A 26,808-nucleotide genomic window follows, 5' to 3' on the forward strand; every position below is an offset into this window, starting at 1 on the left:
TAATAATAATAATAATAATAATAATAATAATAATAATAATAATAATAATAGTATTGTTTCCAAGTCATAATTTACTGCTGATAGTCGTAAGAGATACAGAACTTTCACACCTTTAAAATGTATGTAAATGTACTACAACGGGTCCCTCACACTTAATCACTCTCACACACTATTTGTGTTGGGACTCTGTACAACCATCTTGAGAGTAAACGAGCAATTTGTCAGCAAAGAGGAATAATCCATAATGAAGAGGTTGCGGAATAACCAGCGACAAGGATGTCACATTACATTCTCATTAGGAAAAATTATACATCCACCTTAAATAATGGAAAATAATGTAAATGGGGTAATTTTAATAAATATAGAAGGGTGAATTGTAAAGAAAAGCACAAATCGTGAGAATTTTTATGTATTTATTTTGTATAAAAATGTTCATTATTAGAACAGTACAATACGTATAAAGCGTCATGAATATGCACTATACTTAGATTAGTAGCATACAATACTTTGTTCCTAAGATTTATTTTCACAAATAGAAGTAATATATAAATGACAATTGAACCAATAATCCTCAGTAGGATTTTCCTTCTCCAGAATTACACATCTTGCATAATTCATAATAATATCTGTTTACGTAGAATACGGCCCAAAGAAATGGATCTCTGTTCGAAGTTGGTAATTTCTTGCCTTTGTTTCAGTAAGTGAGGAGCATTGATATAAACCTTGACATAAATATTATGTCGGATACATAGGTGAAATAAAACCTTCACATTTATTACGTATATTTTCAATAAACTCTTTCCATAGTGCCTTCAGGTATTTCCTAACAGCGATCGATTAATAAGTTTCACATTCGTCTATCGTGTTAAATCACCCTAGGACCCTCTTTATCGTACGCAGGCGGGGAGATGGGGACAGGTACAGCTAGCATTAACGATAATGGTACAATGTTTTCAGCCAACATGACTTACAAGCAAACTGTCTGGGATTGGGCCAAACAAACTGGAGTGAAACTTGCGTGAATGATCAATACATATCCTAAATTTAATAGTAAGAATAACTTTGCTGTGAAATCAACGATAGTGTTATAATTATTTCTGAACATTAGCTGTGAGACCAGGAGCAGTCGCTTGTATGTTAAAGTTACATAAAGACACGTTATTCCAAAAACGAAATTTTGACAACACAAACAGAATCTACTTTTCTCAAACTTGCGGTATACGAAGTACCTCGGTGCCTCAAGTGGCAGTGCACCGGCTTTTCACCGCTGGGTTTCGTGGTTCAAATCCTGGTTACGTCATGTGAGATATTTGCTGGACAAAGCGGAGGAGAGACAGGTTTTTCTCCGGGTACTCCGGATTTTCCTGTCATCTCTCATTCCAGCAACATTCTCTAATATCATTTTATTTCATCTGTCAGTCATCAGTCGTTGCCCCAGAGCAGTGCGAGGGGCTTCGGCAGCCGGCACAATTCCTATCCTCGCCGCTAGATGGGGTATTCATTAATTCCATTCTTGACTCGGTCGAATGACTAGAAACAGACTGTGGATTTTTGTTCTCACGGTATTCGAATATATCAAAATATTACAGTTTTCAAACCTCTGTGTCGCTTATAATGGGAGCTACAATATTAAGCAGTATGAAATTTTCGTCATATACAATATATCCGAGCACGCTATTAATATCTTCGTTTATTAGCACAAATTAGGAAACTGCCGTATTCTTGCTGATAATTAGGATTGTTATGCTGTTGTCGCTTTATTTCTTCATGTCTTGATAACCATCTTATACGCCTCATTGAAATCGATGCCTTCCATACACCATGCTCCTTTTCAAACTGTAGCAACACGTTACTATTTGCTTCAGTAAGCAAATACCTATTGCTTTACAGCAGAATTACTGTCATCATTATGATCTCCGGCTCTATGGCTAAATGATTATCACGCTAGCCTTTGGTGCAAAGGGTGCCGGGTTCGACTCCACACCAGGGCGGGGATTTTAACTTTCATTTGATTAATATCTCTAGTTTCGGACACTGTGTATTTGTCCCGTCTTCGGCATTAGAGTTCATCTTAGCTAGGGCCTTATCCTCGCAGAAGCGCAGGTCGCCTATAGGACGTCAGCTCGAAAGACCTCTCCGGAGGCCATACGCTTTTAAATTAACAAGTTTCACTCCAATCGATGAAGTCCAGTCCAAACACGTCCCTTGTTAATAGCGTGACCCTGCTGGGAAGGGACTATCTGAATGCATTGTAGTTTCGCTTACCTTCAGATCCACCATTTAGGTAGCATCTATAACAGAACAACGTATTAACCGTATTTTCTCACAGCCCCTCTTCTTTTAATCCATTTAGTACTCTATTTACTGAAAATTGTCCGGCTCTGTGGTGTAGTGGTTAGCGAGATTAGCTGCCACCCCCGGAGGCCCGGGTTCGATTCCCGGCTCTGCCACGAAATTTGAAAAGTGGTATGAGGGCTGGAACGGGGTCCACTCAGCCTCGGGAGGTCAACTGAGAAGAGATGGGTTCGATTCCCACCTCAGCCATCCTGGAAGTGGTTTTCCGTGGTTTCCCACTTCTCCTCCAGGCGAATGCCGGGATGGTACCTAATACAAGGCCACGGTCGCTTCCTTCCCCCTTCCTTGCCTATCCCTTCCAATCTTCCCATCCCTCCACAAGGCCCCTGGTCAGCATGGCAGGTGAGGCCGCCTGGGCGAGGTACTGGTCATTCTCCCCAGTTGTAGCCCCGACCAAGTGTCTGAAGCTCCAGGACACTGCCCTTGAGGCGGTAGAGGTGGGATCCCTCGCTGTGTCCGAGGGAAAAGCCGACCCTGGAGGGTAAACAGATGATGATGATGATGATGATTTACTGAAAATTAAACTAATTACAATTATACTAGGGTATGTGTCACAGGTTCACGGATTCTTAGTATTGACCTTCCCCAGTAAAAGTGGACCCGATGACCAAATAAATATAATAGTAGAAGTCTATTGAACTGCTTGCAGCTTAACTAAGATCACGGACAATATAAATCTGACTCTCTCTCCTTTCCTATCACCACAGAGAACATTAAGATGTTAGTGAGACCTTCAATTTGTAACAATATATAGTATATGTCTCTGAGAATTCCTAAAAATATAGGTGCGACATATCTTAGCGATATCGCCACTAGTCTCGCAACAGATCTTTTGAAGTTGAAATTGATTTCCCTCTGGTTTGGAATGTATGTTAGACCATAGTGTCAAACATTGTGAAGGCAATATTACTAGTTGCATAAACTGCAAATGTGTTTGATACCAAAAATACGGATTTAGTCACTATTTCTGTAAAATCAGAGTTGTACCAACCTAAAATGAATAAGATTTCTGCTTAAGATACTTGTGTATATGGTTCGACTGTCAAATTCAACTGTCGCTGTAATTTAAATACTACTACGATTCTTCACATCAGTTCCGTCAACTTGCCTTTTATTTTACGTGGAGTTCTTGGCTTGGTCTATCACTACGATCACCGAAGCTCATTACTCTAATCTAACTATAGTACATAAATATTATCAGGTACGTGAATTAATAATATATACACTCTGTAGCGGAATTGTATCCTGCTAGAATAGGATGAGTAATTGCAGAACACCTTGAGATTAGGTAATGTCTGGACACACGTTCTGATGTGACAAAGAGTATATATCACGTCTGGAACTCCAAGTAATATGGCAACTCAGGAGTTGCGTCAATTTGAGGATAATTGTTTCTTGGAAGTGCCTCCCTCTCAAGGTGCAGCATTGTCGTTCTCCTTTCTCCGGCAGAAACGAGTGTAAGTGAGCTCCAGAATCCAGGGTACGATACACAGCATCATCTGAACGTTCAGGGAGTGAATACAGATGGGGTAGCTGTTGGTGACGTCCCGGATAACACCTGAAATTAAAAATGAGCATCTATAAGTATTAAATTCCAAATTTATCCGTTTCTTGCGAATTCAATTCGCGTTTGGCATTTCTTTTACACGTTTCAAACTGTTTGAATATAAGTGCGCGAAACAGCTATTTATATAGCAAGTACTGAAATGTGTGTACAGAACATGCAATTTTCGAACGTTCTGCATACAAGATTGTTAACGCAGAATAAGTTCTGACGTCGGTAGATGCAGAGTGGGTTGTTGTACCATATGCTCTGTACTCTGACCGGCCAACCGAGCAGAGGAAAGTTGGCCACGGCTCTACCGTGGTTCTACGCCTCTGCATTTGGGAGACGGGACCGGGCTGGACCTCATGGCTGGCCTGTCCTGAGAATGGTTTTCCGTGGTTTTCCATTCTCCTGCACAAAGGCGAATGCCGGGACAGTTCGTAGTATAGGCCACGGCCGCCCACCCTCCCACCTTCTGCGCACATCTCCTTCACCGTAACAAATCTCCCGGCCTGAGAGACGGCGTCACCGTCTAAGAGGCCCGCCTCCCGCTTCAGGAGAGGAATGAAAATGTTTAGTAGTATTAGTAATACGTTTGGAGGTAGAATTGGTCTATACTTTCGAAACTGAACGTCAATTTAATTCACTCATCAGGGATCTGCATTTACGGCTGTCACCCAGGTGGCAGATTCCATGCCAGTTGTTTACCCAGCCTCCGCTTAAATGTTTCCAAAAAAACTTGGACATTTATCGAACATTTCCCACGATAAATTACTGTATTCCGATCCCTTGTTTTTCTTCCTGTAAATTAATATTTTCCACAATTTATTCTCTTGATTCCAACTTTGTCTTCATATTATGATCTTTCTTACTTCCTACTTTTAAACAATCACTCAAGCTACCAATCTACTAATACACCGGGCGAGTTGGCCGTGCGCGTAGAGGCGCGCGGCTGTTAGCTTGCATCCGGGAGATAGTAGGTTCGAATCCCACTATCGGCAGCCCTGAAGATGGTTTTCCGTGGTTTCCCATTTTCACACCAGGCAAATGCTGGGGCTGTACCTTAATTAAGGCCACGGCCGCTTCCTTCCAACTCCTAGGCCTTTCCTATCCCATCGTCGCCATAAGGCCTATCTGTGTCGGTGGGACGTAAAGCCCCTAGCAAAAAAAAAAAAAAATCTACTAATACCATTCCACGCCAGGTCGGTAGATGCAGAGTGAGTCTCTGCCCTGGCTGGTCGTGGTCGAACAGCTCTGCACTCTGACCGGCCAACCGAGCAGAGGAAGGGTGTGCACGGCTTACCGTGCCTCTACTCCTCTACATTCGGGAGACGGGACCGGGCTGGACCTCATGGCTGGCCCCAACCGTCGGCTGTCCTGAGAATGGCTTTCCGTGGTTTTCCATACTCCTGTACTAAGGCGAATGCTGGGACAGTTCCTAGTATAGGCCACGGCCGCCAGCCCCTCACCTTCTCCGAAAATCTCCTTCACCGAACAAAACTCCCGGCCTGAGAGACGGCGTCACCGTCTAAGAGGCCCGCCTCACCCTTCAGGGGAGGAATGAAAATATTTTAGTAGTAGTAATTCCACGCCATCTCTCCACTGACAACTTGGAACATACTGTTTAGCTGCTCGTCTCCTCACTTCCAAGTCTTCGCAGCCCAAAGTTTACAAAATGTTCGCAACACTATTCTTTTGTTGGAAATCAGCAAGAACAAATCATGCTGCTTTCCTTTGAATCTTTACCACTTCTCGTAACAAGTAATCCTGGCGTGGGTCCCATACACTGGAAGAATACTCTAACTGGGGTCTTACCAGAGACTTAATACGCCCTCTCCATTACATCCTTACTACAACCCTTAATTACCCACATAGCCATGTGAGAAAATCTCTATCCTTTCTTTACAATCTCGTTAATGGTTAAGGTACTTACCAGTGATCCCCATGAGGTACGCCTACTATCACCCCAAAAATACAGTAATTAAAACTGAAAGGATGTTTCCTCTTTGTGAACCTTGTAACCTGACTTTTCATCTCGTTTAGCAAGCTGCTTCTTTGGATCAGTGGTAGAGTGTCGATCTCCAGATCCCAAGATTGCGGGCACAAACCCGGCAGAGGTAGCCGGAATTTTTAAAGGGCGAAAACAAGTCCATTCGACATTCCATGTCGTCCGATGTCGGCATGTAAAATATCTCCTGTGACACATTTGGTATTTACCCGACAAAATTAATTAAATCTCAGCCGCAGACGCCCGAGAGAGATTCGGTTTACTCTGTCTGCCATCTAGTGGGCCTAGAGTAAAACGAAACGTCGAAATTGACGAGCAGACAGCCAGATGGCGTCAAATTAAAATGTCTGGCCAGCAGCTGAGGCCATAAAATTATTATTATTATTATTATTATTATTATTATTATTATTATTATCCCGTTTACCATCATACTATTGTCTACTGTCCATCTCACAACATTGCTCAGGTCCACTCACAATCCTATAACTTATGTACTACTGTGTAGAATGTTTTGGTAGATGGTATGACAGCAGTTAGTAAGACATTGTGTCTCGATGACGCATAATTGATTTTTTGACAGAAAAATCTTCAAGAATCCAACTAGCAGTTTCCCGCTGGCTCCGCCCGCAATGTACAAAGTATGGTGTTGTTCGTTACTATCCTCACGGATGTATTTGCAAAGTTTCGAGTTAATGAAATAAAGCACATGATCTGCTGTGGTAATAGAATGTAATATTATGTCAACAAAACACTTGAAAATACATCACACAAAGAAATTGAATTAAACGTTCCTTGGAACAACACAACGCGCCGAACTGTTAAGAAGTCCTTCAAAATCTTCGTCATGGAGACAAATTTCTCAGAATCTACCTATTTAAGTAGTTATTACCTCAAAAGAAAGCGCTTAATCCACTTAATCCACTGAGTGTTTTAGACCAAAACTAACTGCGTACCTCAATTAGAACGAAAGATATGTTTGCTTCAATAAGAAAAAATGTTGAAGAAATGAGACTTCAAATGGAATGTGCACTCATAACATTCCTCAGAATCAACCAATTTGAATAGTTAAGAACTGAAATGAAAGAGCTTGATCCACTGAGTGTTCTTAGACCAAAACGAACTGCGTACCTCAATTAGAATCGACGATATGATTGCTTCAAAGAGACAAAAAAAATTAAAATCAAATAATTTGAAGAAGGCGGAAGTTAAATGATTTGTAGTACCTGATGACAAATCTGTGCATGAATACCTTTCAGTTAAAGATGTGAAGGAAACTGACTGGATAGAATGGCCGGACTGACTGACTTTAGTTTTCATACATTTTTTAATATATAGATGGATATTTTTAGGAGTGTAACTCTTAATTTTATCATCACTCTTTAATATTTTTTGAATGCACACCTCCAATGGACGTTCATACACTGCGCAGACACATATTGTCTCCCTTGCAGAGTCCCAATGAACTAATTTTCAAGGCTATGCTTACACAACATGTCTCATCTTTGAATAAAAAGCGTGATGAATTGAACATTTTCCTGATCTTGACTTGATTCAGTGGATAACATAGAGAAATTATAATAACAGTTGAGTGCCTGGGATGCCACCATGATTCGCCTTGGCAAACTCCTACCAACTGTATACTAAAAGTCAACTTACCCACAAGTGGTCCAGTGGAAATCCCGATAACTCCACTGATGGCCATGAAGAGACCGTAGGCTGAAGGGAAGCGATCCCGGTGGCAATGTTCGGCGAACACCAGCGCGAAGTTAGCATGGATCCAAGCACGGAAGAAGCCGTGGAAGCCGTTTGCAATGACGAGGATTAGGTATCCGTGTGCGTAGATCATCACTGGAAAAACAAGAGCAATTATACAGTACTTTTTTCAGATCATAAAGGAATTTAGCTTATGGATGATGATATACTGATTTAAAACTCCTAATTTTCTTAATACGATCTATATCGCTTAATTAATTGAGGCTGGCCTTGTTCGTTCCAAATAGTGCGTTTGATCCAAGTAATCTCTCTTCTAATATATTCCTTCTCAGGGACTTCGGTGTTTTCAGCCCATCATTTTTTGTGTCAGAAAATATCCTTTTCTCCAGTGAGCTTCTTGCACAAAGCAGTCATCAAACGGAAAAGAAAATAAATGTTTGCATAACTTATCTCCTCGCTGCCAAAAAGAGTACGCACATAATTATGAAAAGTTTCCCAGGAGAACATCGTTGTAGGGCACATTTCTGTATGGTTTTACAAAACTATAATATATGTTAATGATAGTATTTAGTTTGATTCATGGAAGTGATGGATTAAGGAATGACGTTCAAGCCATCGGGCAGTTGTTGGATTGTGCTGGCTGGCGAGACCTCCTTGTAGACTTCTTAGGCGATTAATAGACATGGGATTTGTATACAAATGCATATTTTGTTTGCCGTTATGTAGACCTCCTAACCCGACAGGTAAGTGCGTTTGAAGGTGAAACTGGACAAATGATTTTGTTTAATAGTGCATATATATATATATTTGCATATTTTTGCGATTAATGCATACATTTCAAATTTACGATTTATTGTGCAGGTTTTCGACCTTTATGATGCATATTTTAACATGTTTTGCAAGCAGTCTTCAACAAAATATAAATTCATTAATGCCGTGAATTATAAATGAACTTCACAGCTGTGGTAAGTTTTCAAGGAAAAATCAAGAATCTAGAAACTTGTGGGTTGCGCCTCTGTGGTTCGCTGGAGATTATGGTGAAAGTGAAATGTGAACTGGAAGGTATCACAGGAAACCTCGGACTCGCTCTGCAAACAAATTATCGTGATGTCCTCAAAATAAATCCGAGCTACGATATCACGAATATTTAGCTGGTACTGATAATGTGGAACTAACAGAGTGTTTAACACCTACACTCGCTCTCGAATTCATGTCACATCGTAGATGTAGAGACCATTCATTCTCTGCGTTCATGTTCATTTTAACAGACTAACGTCACAGATTTATGCTAGAAAACTTGGAGAAAATTGTTGTAGTGTAAATTACTGCAAAGCAAATTATGGCAGTCCTGAAATAGTGTTTGGAGACAACGAACTAAGCTTCGGTAATCCAGGTAAGTACATTTTTTTCATTATGTTAATACGGTGATGGTTGAGTTCTAATAAAATCTTCGTTATAAAATAATCATTATTTGTTAATACTTGTTCATATTATCACCTAATTCTCTATCATTCACAAGTTTACGCAACGTAAACAATACTGGATATATATACGCATTATTTAAGTGATTTGATAGAATTTGACGATGTTCTTGTAGGAGGAAACAGGTCGTTCTTTGTATAATAGTGTTTATTTTTACAGGTATGTTTATAGTGTTAATTTTGTGCGTTTGAAAGAATGGAAAGTTTTTATGTCTCAAATTACGTACAGGGAAAGTAGGGCGTGTAGTGTAAAATATAAGAGGAATGTGTATTTAAGTGTATTTCTTCACGTTTTTTTTAGACAGTTTTCTTTCAGCCTTACTAATTGTGATTTATCATGTGTATTGATTAACACACCGTGTCTTATCTAGGAGACGTGTACACAATGAACACTGTTAGATTAATACGTCTCGCAAACTATGCACTGTGCCCTAGTGGAACAGCCACAACTCTAAGTAGAGTGTGATATTTTGTTTGTCATTCAGATGCTTATTCACGATCATGATTTTTATGTTGGTGTGGGTGAATCGCGTGAAATATGTCTAGTATAGGAATGTTACGTTTTCATTTCACAAAAGTGTTTAATAGCATGACAATAAGTGCATACTTAAGCTCATATTTCACCACTTTCTGAAGCTAGTTGCATGCATATCGATGGCTTACTTCTAAAACCACGTAGGGTATAACCCAATGCTCTTCCCATCCATTATTTTCCTAAAGACTGGTCATGCCTTCCAGGCACATATGGATATGCATCCCATCAGAACAATTTTCGTTCGGTTCACTTTCCTGTGATAGTGTGTAAAGGAAAATGAACCTTGAATGCATTATACTGTAGGAGTGCGTAAATTCGCGAGCAACCATCATCCTTACAATACGGTATGATAAGGTCCATTTTCCTTTGAACGCCAGCATAGGAAAATAAATACAACGAAAATTATTCTCATGGACTGCATATAGATGTGTATCTGGGGGGCGTGACCAGTCTTAAGGAATATAACGGGCAGGAAGAGCATTGAGACACACGAGGTTTTAGAAGTAAGCCATCGATATATTGGTGATTTATACAGCAAAATATAAATCCTATGTCTAGTGACAACCAACAATATTTATGATGCATTACTGAGATTAATAAATTCCTTGCAGTATGTCTGGATTCTCCACCTTCATCTCAACAGTGTTTATTCGTCATCAGATGTTCGAATCTTCTTGCACAAGCATCATCAACAACAAATAAATGTTCTTGTAAGAACAAGTTTGGAGTTGAGTAATGCGTTTGAGACAGACCAGTTAATGATTAACTGTACACACGCATATGGTGGTTTCTTTATGTGTTTACGACATGTTCATTGGCAAAGTCAAAACAGCAATCCGAGAGACATGCTATTTCAAGGGTTATTCATTCACAATTTATTATTCTTATTCCCCTTTCTCTCATTTACAGCTTAACCAAACATTGCATATGATTCAATACGCACAATCTCAATAATATATTGGACACTAGCTGAAACAAAATGTGATTGAGAATATCGTATGGTTTCGAGATCAAATACAACTGAAATAATGGAGCAAATAATTACAGAGAATTCTTGTCTGTTTGTTACGGTGTTCTGTGATGAAGAAGTGTGCTCTAAGATGAAATAACCTTTGCATCGGGAGAACTCTCACAAAGAGCAGATACTGTCCAAGTTAGGAATGAACTCAATAGTTGAAGGTGTGTGTATGAAATAGCTTCAGTGATAGGGTTACGTGAGACGAATATAGTAGGGCAGGTTACTTAGGACAATAAGGGACTTGGTCCTAGAGAGGTAAGTGTGACACAGGAAGACCAAAACCGATGATGGTTAGATTCAATTTTAACGATTTGTGTTTAAGAGGTGCGGAACTAAACAAAGCCTCACGGCTTACTAAATTATTATAATTTTTTTTTTTTTTTTTTTTTTTTACAATCGAATGGACCACTAAGGATCACGCTACAACTCCATTTCTTTCTCTTCGTGCGGAGTTTTCTCTGTGTCCAATACTCCTTCATGCTTTCGCTGGCCTGCTTCCGTTGTTCATCTGTCCAGGATCTTCCGGTCTTCTTAGTTCCCTTCTGCGCCTTGAACACCTTCCAAATTCTTCAGTGTGTTCCTAAACGTATTCCTTTCTAACGGCTGGTCTTCCAAGATGCTTAACCAGTAAATATCCTTCTTCGTTTCCTTAATCCATGCTGTAGTGGTCTTTTTTCTCCAGAAGTAATCAAATATCTGTTTGGTAAGTCTGTTTGCGTTCATTCTGTATAGGTGTCCAAGAAACGCTAGCCTCCTTTTCTTCATGGTCTCTGATATTCTTTCTACCTTCTGGTAAACTTCTTTGTTGCTCCGAAGTTTCTATCCGCTTTCAGTTTGGACAGCTCCCATAATTTTTCTGAGGATTCTTCTTTCTAGGACCTCTAGCTTCTCCAGCTTGTAGTTCATGGACAGACATTCACTGGCATACAGGCATTCTGTTTTGACCACAGTGTTGTAATGTTTTAATTTGGAATTCCAAGATAAGCACTTCTTATTGTAGATGTTTTTTGTCAATCCATATGCTCTCTCCATTTTTGATATCCGATCTTCCACTGCAGCTTTTTCTAGTCCATTCTCCTGTATCGTCTCACCAAGGTACTTGAACTTTTTGACCCTTTCTATCCGTCCTATCTCTGTTTCCAGGAATTTTGGTCCATCTTTGATGTTCGTCATGAATTTGGTCTTTTCTGCTGAGATCCTCAGTCCTGTCTGGCTGGCGATTCTTTCCAAGAGGTTATGGTTGCGACATTATTATTATTATTATTATTATTATTATTATTATTATTATTATTATTATTATTATTATTATTATTATTATTATTATTATTATTATTATTATTCATCGTTAGGAGCTCTAAGGACCGCGAGATCTCAACTGTTAGCCTTCTTGAGGGCTCACCAGGTTTTCATCCCTTCGGAGTGTGCTTTCTTCCATGCATCAGAATGGAAATATTTAAGTCGAGTTGGGACTTCTTCTTGATGAACCTGTCTAAGTTTGTGTTTTGAGTGGTTCTCGGAGTTGAATGTCTGTTTCTGTGAATTCATCCTTCAAAATATCCTTATCGATCTCCACCAACCAGGGAGGAATCGTTGCGATACTGCTGAAGTAGAATAACAAACGTTTACAGATTCCTTCAGTTGGCAATCTGAAGTGGTGAGGGTAAAAAGTTATACTTCCTTTTCGGATTACGCTTGATATGTTTCCGGTGTGGGTGTATATTTCTACGTTGCTCCTAAGTCCGTAAAATACCATCTTTGAGATTGGGACCAAGTATAATAATAATAATAATAATAATAATCAAGGAAACTTAAAATAAAGCACTACAACACAGTAGTGAAACCAGAATGCCTTTATGCCAGCGAATGTCTAGCACTGAACTACAAGCTTGATAAATTAGAAATATTAGAAAGAAGAATTATAAGGAAAATATTAGGTCCTCCAAGAATTGCAGAGTTTTGGAAATTAAGAAGTAACAATGAAATTTACCAGAACGTAGAAAATATATCAGAAACAATAAGAAAAAGGAGACTGCTATTTCTTGGACACATTTACAGAATGGATGACAATAGACTAACTAAACGAATCTTCAAGTACCTTTGGGAAAAGAAATCAACTACCACCTGGATTCAAGAAGTCAAGAAAGACCTGGAAAGGAACAACATACGAGAAGAAGAATTATTGGAAAGAAAGATTTTTACGAAGAAAGTCTTACAAATGGAAGGATTCCAAGGGAGGAAGGAAAAGAAAACAGGCACAAAGTGGACTGAAGACAGGAAAAAGAAACACAGTGAAACAATGAAAGAATACTGGAAGAAAAGGAAAGAACAACTAAGGAGGAACAATTGAAATTGTAACGTGGTCCTTAGAAGGCCGGAACGCAAGAATAATAATAATAATAATAATAATAATAATAATAATAATAATAATAATAATAATAATAATAATATGTTATTTTTAGCTAACGTCGCACCGACACAGATATAATAATATGTTATTATTATTATTATTATTATTATTATTATTATTATTATTATTATTATTATTATTATTATTATTATTATTATTATTATTATTATTATTATTATTATTATTATTATGACTTCTGGTATGGGCTAGAGTAATTTTGTTACGTTCATTGATCTGTCTCGGTCTCATCCTTGGCTTTGACAATATCAAAGTGATTGAGGTTATGAGCGATGCTAGTAATGCCATTCCTTATGCAGCCAGTCCCTGTTATGAATGGCGTGAAAATGTTGCTCATAGTGTCGGTTGGTGCATGCGTTTCGGTGGGGTTGGCAGACTGATATGTAATAACAACTTTTGGCTCTGAAGTAAGCAACGGGAAACTATCTCACTCCTCATTTCTCTAATATGCCTCTTACCGGGCGAGTTGGCCGTACGGTCAGGGCACACGGCTGTGAGCTTGCATCCGGGAGAGAGTGGGTTCGAATCCCACTGTCGGCACCCCTGAAGATGGTTTTCCGTGGTTTCCCATTTTCACACCAGGCAAATGCTGGGGCTGTACCTTAATTAAGGCCACGGCCGCTTCCTTCCAACTCCTAGGCCTTTCCTATCCCGTCGTCGCCATAAGACCTATCTGTGTCGGTGCAACGTAAAACAACTAGCTAGCTAAAAATATGCCTCTTTAGTGATGCTTAGGCCATCTATGACAGCTAATGGTGGAGCTGTTGAGGATTCAACCAGCCTTCAGGATGAGGACTGAGGACATTATTATTATTATTATTATTATTATTATTATTATTATTATTATTATTATTATTATTATTATTATTATTATTATTATTATCTTGTTGTTGTTGTTGTTATTCTAATTATGATTACATTTTATTTAGATAATAATAATAATAATAATAATAATAATAATAATGTTATTTGTTTTACGTCCCACTAACTACTCTTTTACGGTTTTCGGAGACGCCTAGGTGCCGGAATTTAGTCCCGCAGGAGTTCTTTTACGTGCCAGTAAATCTACCGACACGAGGCTGACGTATTTGAGCACCTTCACATACCACCGGCATCAGCCAGGATCGAACCTGCCAAGTTGGGGTCAGGAGGCCAGCGCCTCAACCGTCTGAGCCACTCAGCCCGGCATCTTATTTAGAAAGATGTAGGTTATGTGCCTTCAGTTTCTTGATATTTGTACCTGAGAGTTGGATGGCTTTGTCAGGGAAACGTAAACACAGGGAAGATTCCCAAGCTTTGTTTTCCAAAATCAACTAGGTATTTTCTTAATTTTATTACTTGAATGATTGCTATTTCTGACTGGAATGAAGACCTACCTACTCTTCCGAGAACCATGCAGATTGCACCTATCAGGAAGACAGTCCGACTGCGGATACTGGTCCAGGCTCCGAGCATGGAGAAGACGATTCTTCCCGCCAGGTCGCAGGCTGCGCCAACCGCTATGCAGAGTGCGGTCTCGGACATGGTGAAGCCTAGCGAGAACATGAAGAGTGGGAAGAGTGTGATGAACGTGAAGTCTGAATAGTAGGCGCAAGACACTCCCAGAGCTAGGTTGGTGTACACCGGGTCCTTGAGTAAGCCCAGGTCCAGGAAGTCCACGATAGTAGACCAGATATTTCTGAAAAGACAAACATACAATCCGATAAAGTAGTTGTATCTTCCTTTTACGAAACTAATGAAAGCCATGAATCCCTCAAAACTGATATAGGATAGTTTTACGTGATCTCATTGGTGAAGTCAAGTAGGTATGGTAATTTTATTCTAAAGTAGTGGGTTCGATTCTGCCGGTAGTCAGTAGCATTTTAGGATGTTTTCATGCAGAAACTCCATCTCGCTATTTTTCAGGATGTTAAAGAACAGATGTGTAAGTAAATTTCAACACCATGGAATTCCTTCAAAACTGCTGGGCTCAGTGGGTCAGAAGTGGAGTGTAACCACTTAGGGATAAAGTTAGCTGAATGCGCCACGTTAAACATACTGCAAATTAAATGCTTACCTTCTGCTTCCTCGCAAGCGTCTCGAACTGAGCGCCAGGCTGTCAGCGCCAGCCACCACGAGGCTCCCAGTACTTATGATAGATAGACGTGGTGACAAGTGCCGCATCCCATTGGGCAAATCAAGCTGCTGAACTGAATCGTCGCCGACCAAGCTTCCATTTCTGACCTGGGAATGCTGTAGAAGTAAAATAGATTATAGAAAATAGCAAAACACGAAACTATATATCTACTTATTACCAGGGTCCAGATTTTGGTGAAATGCCATCATTCTTGCCTTCATTCCTATCGATATCCCTTAACTTTCGGATACACGGTGCTGGTTACAGAATTTATATTTTTATGGATCAGTGTATGGTAATTGTAGCCCACCTTGTCCGACTCGTTGGCTGAATGGTCAGCGTACTGGCCTTCGGTTCATAGGGTCCCGGGTTCGATTCCCGGCCGGGTCGGGGATTTGAACCTTCATTGATTAATTCCAATGGCTCGGGGGCTGGATGTTTGTGCTGTCCCCAACATTCCTACTACTCACACACCGCACATAACACTATCCTCCACCACAATAACACGCAGTTACCTACATATGGCAGATGCCGCCCACCCTCAACGGAGGGTCTGCTTTACAAGGGCTGCACCCGGCTAGAGATAGCCACACGAAATTATTATTATTATTAGCCCACCTGATGGCCATCATCGTTAAGGGATCAACACCGTGGTTAGCCGGTTGGAATCCTTTAGTTGAAAACATCTTCACCATCAGAATGTTGGCCGTCAGGGTAGGAGAGGTGGTGGTATTCAATTTCTAATCACTAGATCGAATGCCAAAAGCCTGGATTCAATTCCAAACCCCTCCTCAGTGCTCATATGGAGTAAAATGAAATGAAATGGCGTATGACTTTTAGAGGCGGGAGTGTCCGAGGACAAGTTTATCCATGGAGCCGGACCTTATATGGAGTAAGGGGATATGACACTGTTGATGGTGATTCGTCCGTCGGATGGGGACGTAAAGCTTCCAGCAAACCCCTTGGTCTATGTGCCGGCACCGGGTTTCACTCTCTCCCTTCCTACTATCACATATCTCATTACTGTATCTTGACCAGGAGAGAAATATGTCTAGTCGAGTGTCGAAAACGAAAGTACAGTAGCGACACCAGTGAATTTACTTGTGCGTTTCCAGAGACAATTAGTTACATAAACAACATGGACGTAAATATATAGTTTGCTTTCCAAAATCATGTGCGCATGTATTGTATCTGTAAAGCCATTCGCTAAATCTGATTATTCATTTCATCTCATTAACTCCTCTGATGAGGTTGAGGTCAGGAAGTGCATCCGGTCATGGATGCACCGCCCTCCATACCCGACCCCGTATAGAAACGGGCTGGATATTCAATTTATGGTCATTTTCGCCAGTTTTTCAGTTTTACATAAAGAAAACGTTTTTGAGTCATATTTCGTCACATGTACAGTTTGAAATATTCTTTATGCGCTACGATGCCGAAACATAAATGATATATGCCAGAAAACTGAATCTTAATGACGCTCATTATAGTTCAAGTTTCATTATGATACAGGATGTTCACCAATCAGAGTTCAGGTTTTCATTATGATACGAGTTCTCCACCAATCAGAGTTCAGATTTTCTTTTTTTTTTTTTTTTGCTAGTTGCTTTACGTCGCACCGACACAGATAGGTCTTATGGCGACGATGGGACAGGAAAGGGCTAGGAGTGGGAAGGAAGCGGCCGTGGCCTTACTTAAGGTACAGCCCCAGCATTTGCCTGGTGTGAAAATGGGAAACCACGGAAAACCATCTTCAGGGCTGCCGACAGTGGTGTTCGAAACTACTATCTCCCGAATACTGGACACTGACCGCACTTAAGCGACTGCAGCTATCGAGCTCGGTAGTTCAGATTTTCATTATGATACAACTGTTTGACCAATTAGGTAAGGATAGCATTGCACCTACGCTCAGTGCACTAGCTTCGCACTTGTTTCCAAAATCAAACATGTCGGACACACATATTAACATCAATTCACCTTCTACTTCCAATATTCCACAACCACACGGCACATTCCAGCAAATTCACTTCACTAACTGTACAATAAACAATTTGTATTTGAAATAAAGATAGGTTATGATAACCTTATATCAAAGCTTTGAAAACATATGACATTGTCAAGGTCTCTGATCCACGCACGGAAAATCAATAACCCAGCGCATGCGCTCTGAGAATTTTATGAATATTAAAAAAATAGAGTTATAATTATCATCGATCATAAACAGACGTACACAACTCGCCTATAATGGTAATTAAGACACTCGTATGGAAATGATGAAACTCGCTTCGCTCGTTTTATAAATATAATCGTGTCTTAATTATTGTCATGATAGGATTGTTGCATAATGTACCATTTTCTCATTTTTCAATAATTTCCTCACCCTAATACCATGAAAGTAGTCCAATATACCAATATACTTAACTAGATGATATTGATGACCTAGTTAGAATATCTCGTATCTCCCAAAGCTCTTGCTATCCATTATTTCCCTTAAGACACACATTTATATCGACGGCTTACTTCTAAAACCTCGTATCTCTCAATGCACTTCCTATCCATTTTCTTCCTTAAGACTGGTCACGCCTCCCAGCCACATATGGATGTACAGTCCATCAGAACAATTTTCGTTGTGTTCATTTTCCTGTGGGAGAGTGAAAGGAAAATGAACCATACATACACTAAAATGTAGGAGTGCTTAAATTCGTCTTGAAAACAACATCCCTACAATATGGTGTGGTAAGGTCCATTTTCCTTTACATAATAGCATAGGAAAATGAACACTACAAAAAAGGTTCTGATGGATTGCATATAAATATGTGGCTGGGAGGCGTGATCAGTCTTAGGGAATGTAATGGGTAGGAAGAACATTGTAACATACGAGGTTTTAGAAGTAAGCCGACGATATGCAGTCCATCAGAACAATGTTCGTTGTGTTATTTTTTCCTATGCCGATGTGTGAAGGAAAATGAACCTTACCTTACCGTGCTATAAAGAATGTATATTTGAGTCATGTATGTACTAACTCCTGGAGTATAATTTTTATAAGGTTCATTTTCCTTTACTCGTAAGCATAAGAAAATGAACCCAACGAACATTGTTCTGATGGACTGCATACTGAAATGTGGCCGGAAGGCGTGACCAGTCTTAAGGGAAATAATGGATAGGAAGAATTTTGGGAGATAACGAGTATTCTAAGTAGGCCATCGAAATGATTGTCCCATCAACGGCAGGTATTACAGCTAGTTAGATTTAAACGTACCTTCCGACCGTTCTCCATTATTAGCGGACTCGTCTGATCCTCCCTTGGCTTCCAGTCAACAGTCAGTGCGTTTTCAGTTTTCTTCTCTATCTGCTGCTTGTCTTCCGTGTGATCACTCTCGTGGTCATAGTCTGGCTCCAGGGTGCACATCAACTTCACAGACTCCCTGTTATACTTGGCGTCCTGCTCTGATATAGGCTTCTCTCCGTCCTTGGGGATAGACTGAGCGGAACCCACTTTCTCCCCACAAGAGAGATTTTTCGGTACAAAGTCACCGTTGACCTTTTGAGTGACTTTGTTGGAGACGATGGTGTTGAGTTTCTTTGATTTTCTTACAGCAGGGATGAAGGAGAGCGCGCCAAGCGTTGCGCCCAGTGTCATGGCAGCCACGATAGCCTGAGCCCCTCTGAAGCCGAACTTCTCCACCAGATGCTCCACAATGATGGGATAAAGCATGCTTCCGGCCGACAAGGTGGTCTGCGCTATGCCCATCACGAACACCCGGCGTCGGATGAAGTAATCATTGAAACAGTGGAAGGACGCTGGAATCATCAGTCCTAGACCCACACCTAGAAATAAATAACAATAGGCCTATACGGTTAATATGCAATTAATTAGATAAGCACAGTAAAGTGTTTCCTTATAGATTAAATAAAAAATGAAATGGCGCATGGCTTTTAGTGCCAGGAGTGTCCGAGGACATGTTCGGCTCGCCAGGTGCAGGTCTTTCGATTTGACTCCCGTAGGCGACCTGCGCGTCGTGATGAGGATAAAATGATGATGAAGACGACATATACACCCAGCCCTCGTGCCAGAGAAATTAATCAATTATGGTTCAAATTCCCGACCCTGCCGGGAATCGAACCCGGGACCCCTGTGACCAAAGGCTAGCACGCTAACCATTTAGCCATGGAGCCGGAAATAGATTAAATTAAGTGCTTTTAGGTTTTGAACACATAATTTAGCATTTTTTATTAGGGATCGGATTTTTATGTGCTAAAGAAATGAAAAAATTTAATTCTATATGTGCTAAAAATCCTAGAAATATTTGATAAAACGTTTAAAATATTCTGCTTTAATATCACATAACTACTCGCCTTCAAGAGGTAAATAAGTATAAAGTTTTTGCATTAAAATATGGCCGCTTCCTTCCCACTCCTAGCCCTTTCCTGTCCCATCGTCGCCACTGTGTCGGTGCGACGTAAAGCAACTAGAAAAAAAATTATTATTGATACGACATGGAACAGATTAATTTGAAAACTGACCATTCCTGAAAAATGTTCCGGATCAGAGAGGGTATGGGCGATTTCTCATCCGTAGGTCCAACATCATCAGGAATGTAACTGGACTTAAGTGGTGCAGAGCGTCTGGCTGAGGGCTACAGAAGATGGACTTGTACAACAGCCTCATCTGAATTGAAAGAACCGTAAGAAAGAGCGAGAGAGAGGGGCGTTCTTAACCTCCCGTCAATACTTAGGAAGTTGTTCACGCGTTTCGAATCACTTCGCTACTACCTTGCTTTCAGGAGATAATGAGTTCAAACCCCACTATGGGAAGTCCTGAAGATGATTTTCCATGGTTTCTTATTTTCACACAAGGCAAATGCTGGGGATGTACCTTAATTAATAACGCAGTCGCATTTTCTCAGTTCTAGTTCTGCCCATTCCCAGCGCCTCCGTAAGCCTGTCTGTGTCGGACGACGTAGAACAAATGACAAAGTAATCAGTAGAGTTCTACCTATAGATTTGGAAATTACCTATATTTCCGAAATGTTTCCTCCAGAAGAAGTGTTTCAACGCGTCAGTGAATATCTACATTCGGTAAAATCTCTAGCAGAGGATCTTTGTTCACCTAAGCGACTGCTACCCAGCCAGAAGAACCGGGCCGGCTATGTTGACCACACCGTGAGCTGCATTGCAATTACCTTCACCCACAAATCAGTATGGAAACTGAATGATCAGAGCGTTGCCTACGTTATAATACAAGGCCTGGAAATAGAGCCCGTAAAACGCTATGGAAGTGGTTACACTGAAGTTCAATGCCGGGCCGCTAGGATCGCTATCTTGCCCCCTGTCGACCAGGCTCGCGCCTTTAAACGTGTTCATTAACTGAGTTGGTTGTGAATGTATTATGTATTTGTCTGATGTTAAGCATTCGCAGTTCCAGTCATGGTTTATTCACGAGAAATTAAAGGTAGTGGAATTTCGTTTGACAAGTTTCCAGTGAATGTTCCTAAGTTTTGATCCGAGTTACGTCATAAGAATCGGGCGATCCCAAAATTTGTCACTGGACTTTTTTTAAACTATGCTACCGTGACCGGCAATCATTTGAGAGGCATCTTTAAACTCAGAAATCTTAAATTAGTAAACCAGCGAGGAAAATAATTTGCCCAACAAATTTCATGAAAATGAATGTAGCAAGAGCTAAAAATATTGTATTTTCCCCTGAAACAATCTCTGGTTTGTAAAGTATGGAGGTGGTTATGTCCCGAGAGCATAAAATACAGTTTAAAATAAGCCATTTGTTTTATGAAGCATTTTATTAAATTGTTCAATGCGCATAACGTCTGAAACACCTCACATGGGACATATTCAGGAACGAGAACAAACGATCATCTTTTAACCGGGCGAGTTGGTCGTACGGTTAGGGGCGCGCGGCTGTGAGCTTGCATCCGGGAGATAGTGGGTTCGAATCCCACTGTCGGCAGCCCTGAAGATGGTTTTCTGTGGTTTCCCATTTTGACACCAGGCAAATGCTGGGGCTGTACCTTAATTAAGGCCACGGCCGCTTCCTTCCAACTCCTAGGCCTTTCCTATCCCATCGTCGCCATAATACCTATCTGTGTCGGTGCGATGTAAAGTCACTAGCAAAAAAAAAAGCAACTTTTAGTACTGAAGATGAACTCCTCAGTTGGTTAATTAATGATTTCCTGTCATATATTAAGAAACTTAAAATGCATTCAGAGAAAGTAAAAAAGAATCATGAGAGAAATGTATCAGGCATAGATCTTGACTACCCAGTCCACTGTGGCCAGCGTAAAATACCGGTAACTCATAAGTATACATTTGCATTATGCATTGATGAGGAACCTAAAGAGCTATGACATCGAGCTCTTCTTCAGCTACCTAAGACGCCAAGCGGAATACAATGACATTATGGTTCGTGTGGCAAAAGAAAAAAACAGACTGTAAAGGCTGTTTAGAACATATCTGTTCTCCAGCTACTCAAAGTTCAACATTGTGTCTTATTCGTTTCAAGATCGAGGAGCCCTCAGATACCGAAAATCGTCTGTGGCACTTCTGCAGTGAACGACGAAATTTGTCACTTCCGCTACGCAGTACTTGTCCCGAAGAGAGTTACTAAAAGGTGTACGTTTATTTTTTCGAAAGACATGTTCAACAGCGAAATTAAGTGTGGAAAGTGTAAAGGTGACAAACCACCTATTTTTCTACTATGACAATTTCTGAGACCTCTGTTAGACAACATTGCTTTGAACCACTCAAGTAGAAGAGAGAAAGTTTTGAAACTTCAATGACATATCCAAGCCAATGCAGCACCGCTCTATAAATAAAGTATTGTCAATACTCGCAAAAACATTCAGTTCTTTTTATTTAGGATATACTTTACTTATTGACATAGGCTATACGGCCATGCGAATACAAGGGGGCAAGTCCGCGATCCTAGCGGCTGAATGGTGAACTAGGAAGCAACCCGTTTCCACGAGTGCATTTCAAGGCCTTGTGTTATAGCGTAGGCAACGGATCAGAGATGGTGGTGGTGGTGATTATTGTTTTAAGAGGAAGTACAACTAGGCAACCATCCTCTATATAACACTAATCAGAGAGAAAAAATGGAAGGGGTCCGACACTTCGAAAAATGAAGTTATCGGCCAAAGGAAGACAAGGGCCACGAAGGGCGTGAAAATGAAAGACTCCCTAGCCCTCGCAAGCCTAATAGCGTCGGGGTCGGAAAAGAACAAGAGTTGACCAAGAGAGGTCGGATAGGATAGATAAAAGTGAGGAGCCTGGCACAAGTAAGTGGAAGCAATGCCAGGACTCAGCTGAGGGCCCCGTGGTCGCCAACCCACGCTCCAAAGTTCAGAGCCCCTGAGGCCCCTTTTAGTCGCCTCTTACGACAGGCAGGGGATACCGTGGGTGTTATTCTACTGCCCCCACCCACAGGGGGAACGGATCAGAGACAATGCTCCGAAAGGAATAGGTGTTTTGTTCGATTTCAGATGTCGCCATGATATTTTGCGTCTGCACTATGTATCTCTTTGGTGAACATTGAACTCGCCCTAATATCTGAAACTGTATTGGAGATAGAATATAGACAAAACAATCAGATCTTCTTTTTAATTTCTGTACACTGAACTTCTCACTAAAAACGTTTAGATGAAGCCATTCTCAATGACAATGATATATTTAGCAAGAAAGTGTAAATTTATAATTGGTGCCCTTTTACTCAGTCTGTCATTATTTATATTAAGTTATAATTGTGTTGTTAGAGATGTCAAGCTCCTCTATTTTCACACCAGATAACTGCGGGTATAGTACCTGAAGAGAGGCTGTGGTTCCTAGTTCTAGACTTCTACTTTCCTTCCGTTGCCGAAAAGCACCACTTTACTCTAGTATGGTGTTAAATAAATTTGAATGTGACCTTCTTATATGAGAAGACGCATTCTCGTTGATATCGCTTTGTTCACTTACCTGGGAGTATGCCAAATGTGATGATCATGTGGAAGATGTTCGTAGCGAAGGAAGTCGCGAGGTTACCAACAAAGAACAGCAGAGATCCTACCAGAGCCACTTGTCTGCAGGAGTACGACTTCAGGGCGTAATTGGTGAACAGCCCTGTAAGAAACAAAAGTTGATATCGCAGGGCAAACATACTTCTTACAACTATGAATTCTGTTTTAGAAAGACCTATAGCATATTATAGAATAGATCACAAATTATACGAATCTACGGAAATATATTCTTCTCTTGATTATTATTATTAGAATTATGTAGCTGATAGGAAGCAAGTAGAGAGAAAGAACATTAATCCAGAACCGATAGACCGAGCTCGATAGCTGCAATTGCTTAAGTGCAGCCAGTATCCAGTATTCGGGAGATAGCAGGTTCGAACCCCACTGTCGGCAACCCAAAAATGGTTTTCCGTGGTTTCCCATTTTCACACCAGGCAAATGCTGGGGCTGGACCTTAATTAAGGCCACGGCCGCTTCCTTTCCACTCCTAGCCCTTTCCTGTCCCATCGTCGCCATAAGACCTATCTATGTCGGTGTGACGTAAAGCAACTAGCAAAAAAAAAAAAAAACCGATAGAAAATTTAAACTGCAGTAATCCACGTAAGAATAGCAGAATATGAAAAAGGAGTAACTGCATTTAGTAAAAAGGAGTGAGCAATTTTTCCCGTCTCATTTTTAATGTTATTAGATTAGGCAGTAAAATATGAAAATTAATCACGACTGAAAGAGAGAAATTGGAAACTCTTAGTTGGCCTTGTGGATGATATTTTATCTGAACCTGCAGATGATCTGGAGAAATTGCTTAATGGTATAGGAAAAGGAATACAAGGTGAAAAATAAATTAAAACAAAAGTCATGTCATAGAATCGAATGAAGTTAAGTGACATAGAAAGTAACTGAATAGGAATTAGGAATTCAGGTACGAAAAGTGGATGAATATTGCTATTCGGGTAGTAGAATAACTTATCATTCGTGAAGTATGGAGGATATTAAATGGTTACTTGATCAAGCACGGAAGACAATTTTAAGAAATAAAATTTTCCATCCGGTGGTGGAGGTGGTGATTATTGTTTTAAGAGGAATTACTACACCTTAATCAGAAGTCATAAAAGAAGAGTCCTACGACGAGTAAAGGTACCAGTCACGAAATGGCTACGAAGGGTATGAAAATGAGAATTCCTAGGCCTCTCAAATCTAATACGGTCAAGGTCGGAAGAGAACAAGAGCGAGCGAAGGGAGCTTTGATATAAACATGAAAGTGAGGAGTCAGACACTCACATAGGCACCCCATGGTTGCCAGCGCATGCTCCCAAGTTCAGATTCCCCGTGGAGTGGCATACTTCAGTCACCTCTTAAGACAGGCAGAGAATACCGTGGATATATTGTATGTTCCCAACTACAGGGGCTTATTTATATATTGCATGTGTATTATAGTGAAAATCACTTATCAGTCAAACACCGCGGATCTCCATTCAGGACAGTCGCCTAGGTCGCAGATTCCCTATCAGTTATTTACCAAGTCTTTTCTTTAATAATTTTGAAGTACTTGGAAATTTATCGAAGATCTCTAATTTCTCTTCCTATTGTAACGGTTCAAATCCCGTTACAAGATGATATCTGTATTATTATTATTATTATTATTATTATTATTATTATTATTATTATTATTATTTTATTTGTGAGATTACTATTATTGTAACTATTATTATTGTTCAATTCACTTATGCAATGATGATCGCTTGCGTGATTGTAGTTGAATGTATGTATATATACGTGTGTATAGATTAACACTAAAAACATGAACAGTAAGAGTTGTTGTATATCAGATGTGGATGTAGTGTGTGCAATAACTTGTGACATTGTAATATTGCGAAATACTGCTGGAGTAACTGCCGAGTCATCGCTCTGTCATCGTGCTTATTTAGCGGTGAGCTTACTTTGTTTGAGAAACCCAGGGTGCCGCAGGCAATTTCGCCATAGTGTGAAACAGTTTGAGCAGGGTGGGAGTAGATCATAGTTATTTCTGGAGATTGCGTAGGTGTGTCAACCAATGGTTATAAATACTAGGACCAGCGTCTTATAGCTTCAGTCAGCGGGATGGAGAGGCCTCAGTCGGTCATTAGTCATTAGTCAAACGGAAGGTGAACAATGAAGAAGTCAAATGGATAAGTGAACAGTCAGGAAGTCAATTGGAAGGAGAGGCCACAGTTGGTCTGTCTGTGCAGTTGGAAGGATAGACGTACCAAGAAGTCATCTGGATGGAGAAGAAGCAGTCACATGGATATTTAGTCGTCAGTGAAACAAAAAGGATACATCACCAAAATAGGTTTGATACATCTGCAGCAAATACCAATTCAAAGGAATACGTTGTAATTACACTCAAAGTGCTGAAGGTAGAATCAAGTGAATCAGTGAGGGATACATTTCGTGTATAATTGTTAAATGTCCGGTCAAGAAGAATTCAAATTCATGCCTAGTTTCTTTCAGTTGCAATGTCATAATTTCATATTCTCATCTGTTTTATACAATTTAAAGAATATATTTTGTTCTATCAAATTAATTTATCGTTTTATTTCTAGAGTAGAATTACTTAACCTCAAATTGAATGGGGAAACCGAACGCCAATCTCCTTTTCCCAGAACTTATATGGTATGTTGTCACAAGTAAGCTTATTACCCCACACCCTAGAGATATTCAAGAATCTCATTCTCTTATTGCTGCACTGAGTGGTAGCTGGCGCCCTTCAAATAACGTATGTGTAAGTAATCAGGTAAGAACTAAGTGTGACTACAAAGTCCGACGATTGAGTAACTTATTTAATGAATATTAATTTTTATATTTATCATTTAAATTCAGATTAGCATGTTTTAAAAGTTAGTAAAGGAGTTAGGAACATTTACACTATAAGTGAATATGTGCCCAAATTTGTCCTATTGAATTCCAAATTTAGCTTCATATTGTGACCTTTTCTACTTCTAAAAACAACACTCAAACTTATTTGGAATGTTTTTAAACAAAACTTTAAATTGTTTTTTAGCATATCATATCCTTTGCTGAAAGAGCAGAGAATTGGAAGACACATTATGTACATGACCCAAGAAAGTGCCTCACCGTTATCTCAACGTGATGAACCATTGAACTTTCCATGCTACTTCAAAATGTAATTGACCAAGAAAATGAAGACATCAACTAATTGAAAGTGGAACAACTCTGACTGCTGACTGAAATATTCACGTTTCAATCTTTTATTGCCAAGTTCATCAACGGCGAGCTTCGCTGACAATATTTTTGTGTCGTCATGGAGATAGTGTTGGTTGTACGAGTAGTAATGATCGTCTTTGTAAGGACCAGCGTACCAGTGCGAGAACTCTCGCATGTGGAAAGCCGCTTCCCCACTTCCACCCGCACTTTCTTCCTACATCCGTATAAAAGGGTGAATTTATTTCTGACTTACTAAGCTTCGTTGCATACAATGTTTGATGTAGTATCATTGGTATCAAGTACCATTTAACCGTAACTACCCCGGTGTATTATGCATGTCTTGTGCGTTCAAACAAACAAGAGTTATAATTTCCATAAGAACATCATACCGCACCAATCCA

The 26,808-nt window shown here is 40.1% G+C and overlaps 1 protein-coding gene across 2 annotated transcripts in view; it reads right to left on the minus strand.

The window, feature by feature from the left end:
• Positions 1–393: 393 nt before the first annotated feature.
• Positions 394–26,808, minus strand: part of LOC136858595 (monocarboxylate transporter 7) — a 107,250-nt gene continuing 80,835 nt past the window's right edge. For both annotated transcript variants that reach the window (XM_067138269.2, XM_067138268.2), the window contains exons 4-9: positions 23,166–23,309; positions 18,457–19,025; positions 15,138–15,313; positions 14,458–14,759; positions 7,566–7,757; positions 394–3,913 (exon numbers count right to left, since the gene is read on the minus strand). In XM_067138269.2, coding sequence (XP_066994370.2) covers positions 3,768–3,913; positions 7,566–7,757; positions 14,458–14,759; positions 15,138–15,313; positions 18,457–19,025; positions 23,166–23,309 — 1,529 coding nt within the window. In that variant the 3' untranslated portion in view covers positions 394–3,767. The remainder of the gene's footprint in view (positions 3,914–7,565; positions 7,758–14,457; positions 14,760–15,137; positions 15,314–18,456; positions 19,026–23,165; positions 23,310–26,808) is intronic.

Source organism: Anabrus simplex, chromosome 1 (assembly GCF_040414725.1).
Source record: "Anabrus simplex isolate iqAnaSimp1 chromosome 1, ASM4041472v1, whole genome shotgun sequence".
In the NCBI taxonomy this organism is placed as follows: Eukaryota; Metazoa; Arthropoda; class Insecta; order Orthoptera; family Tettigoniidae; genus Anabrus; species Anabrus simplex.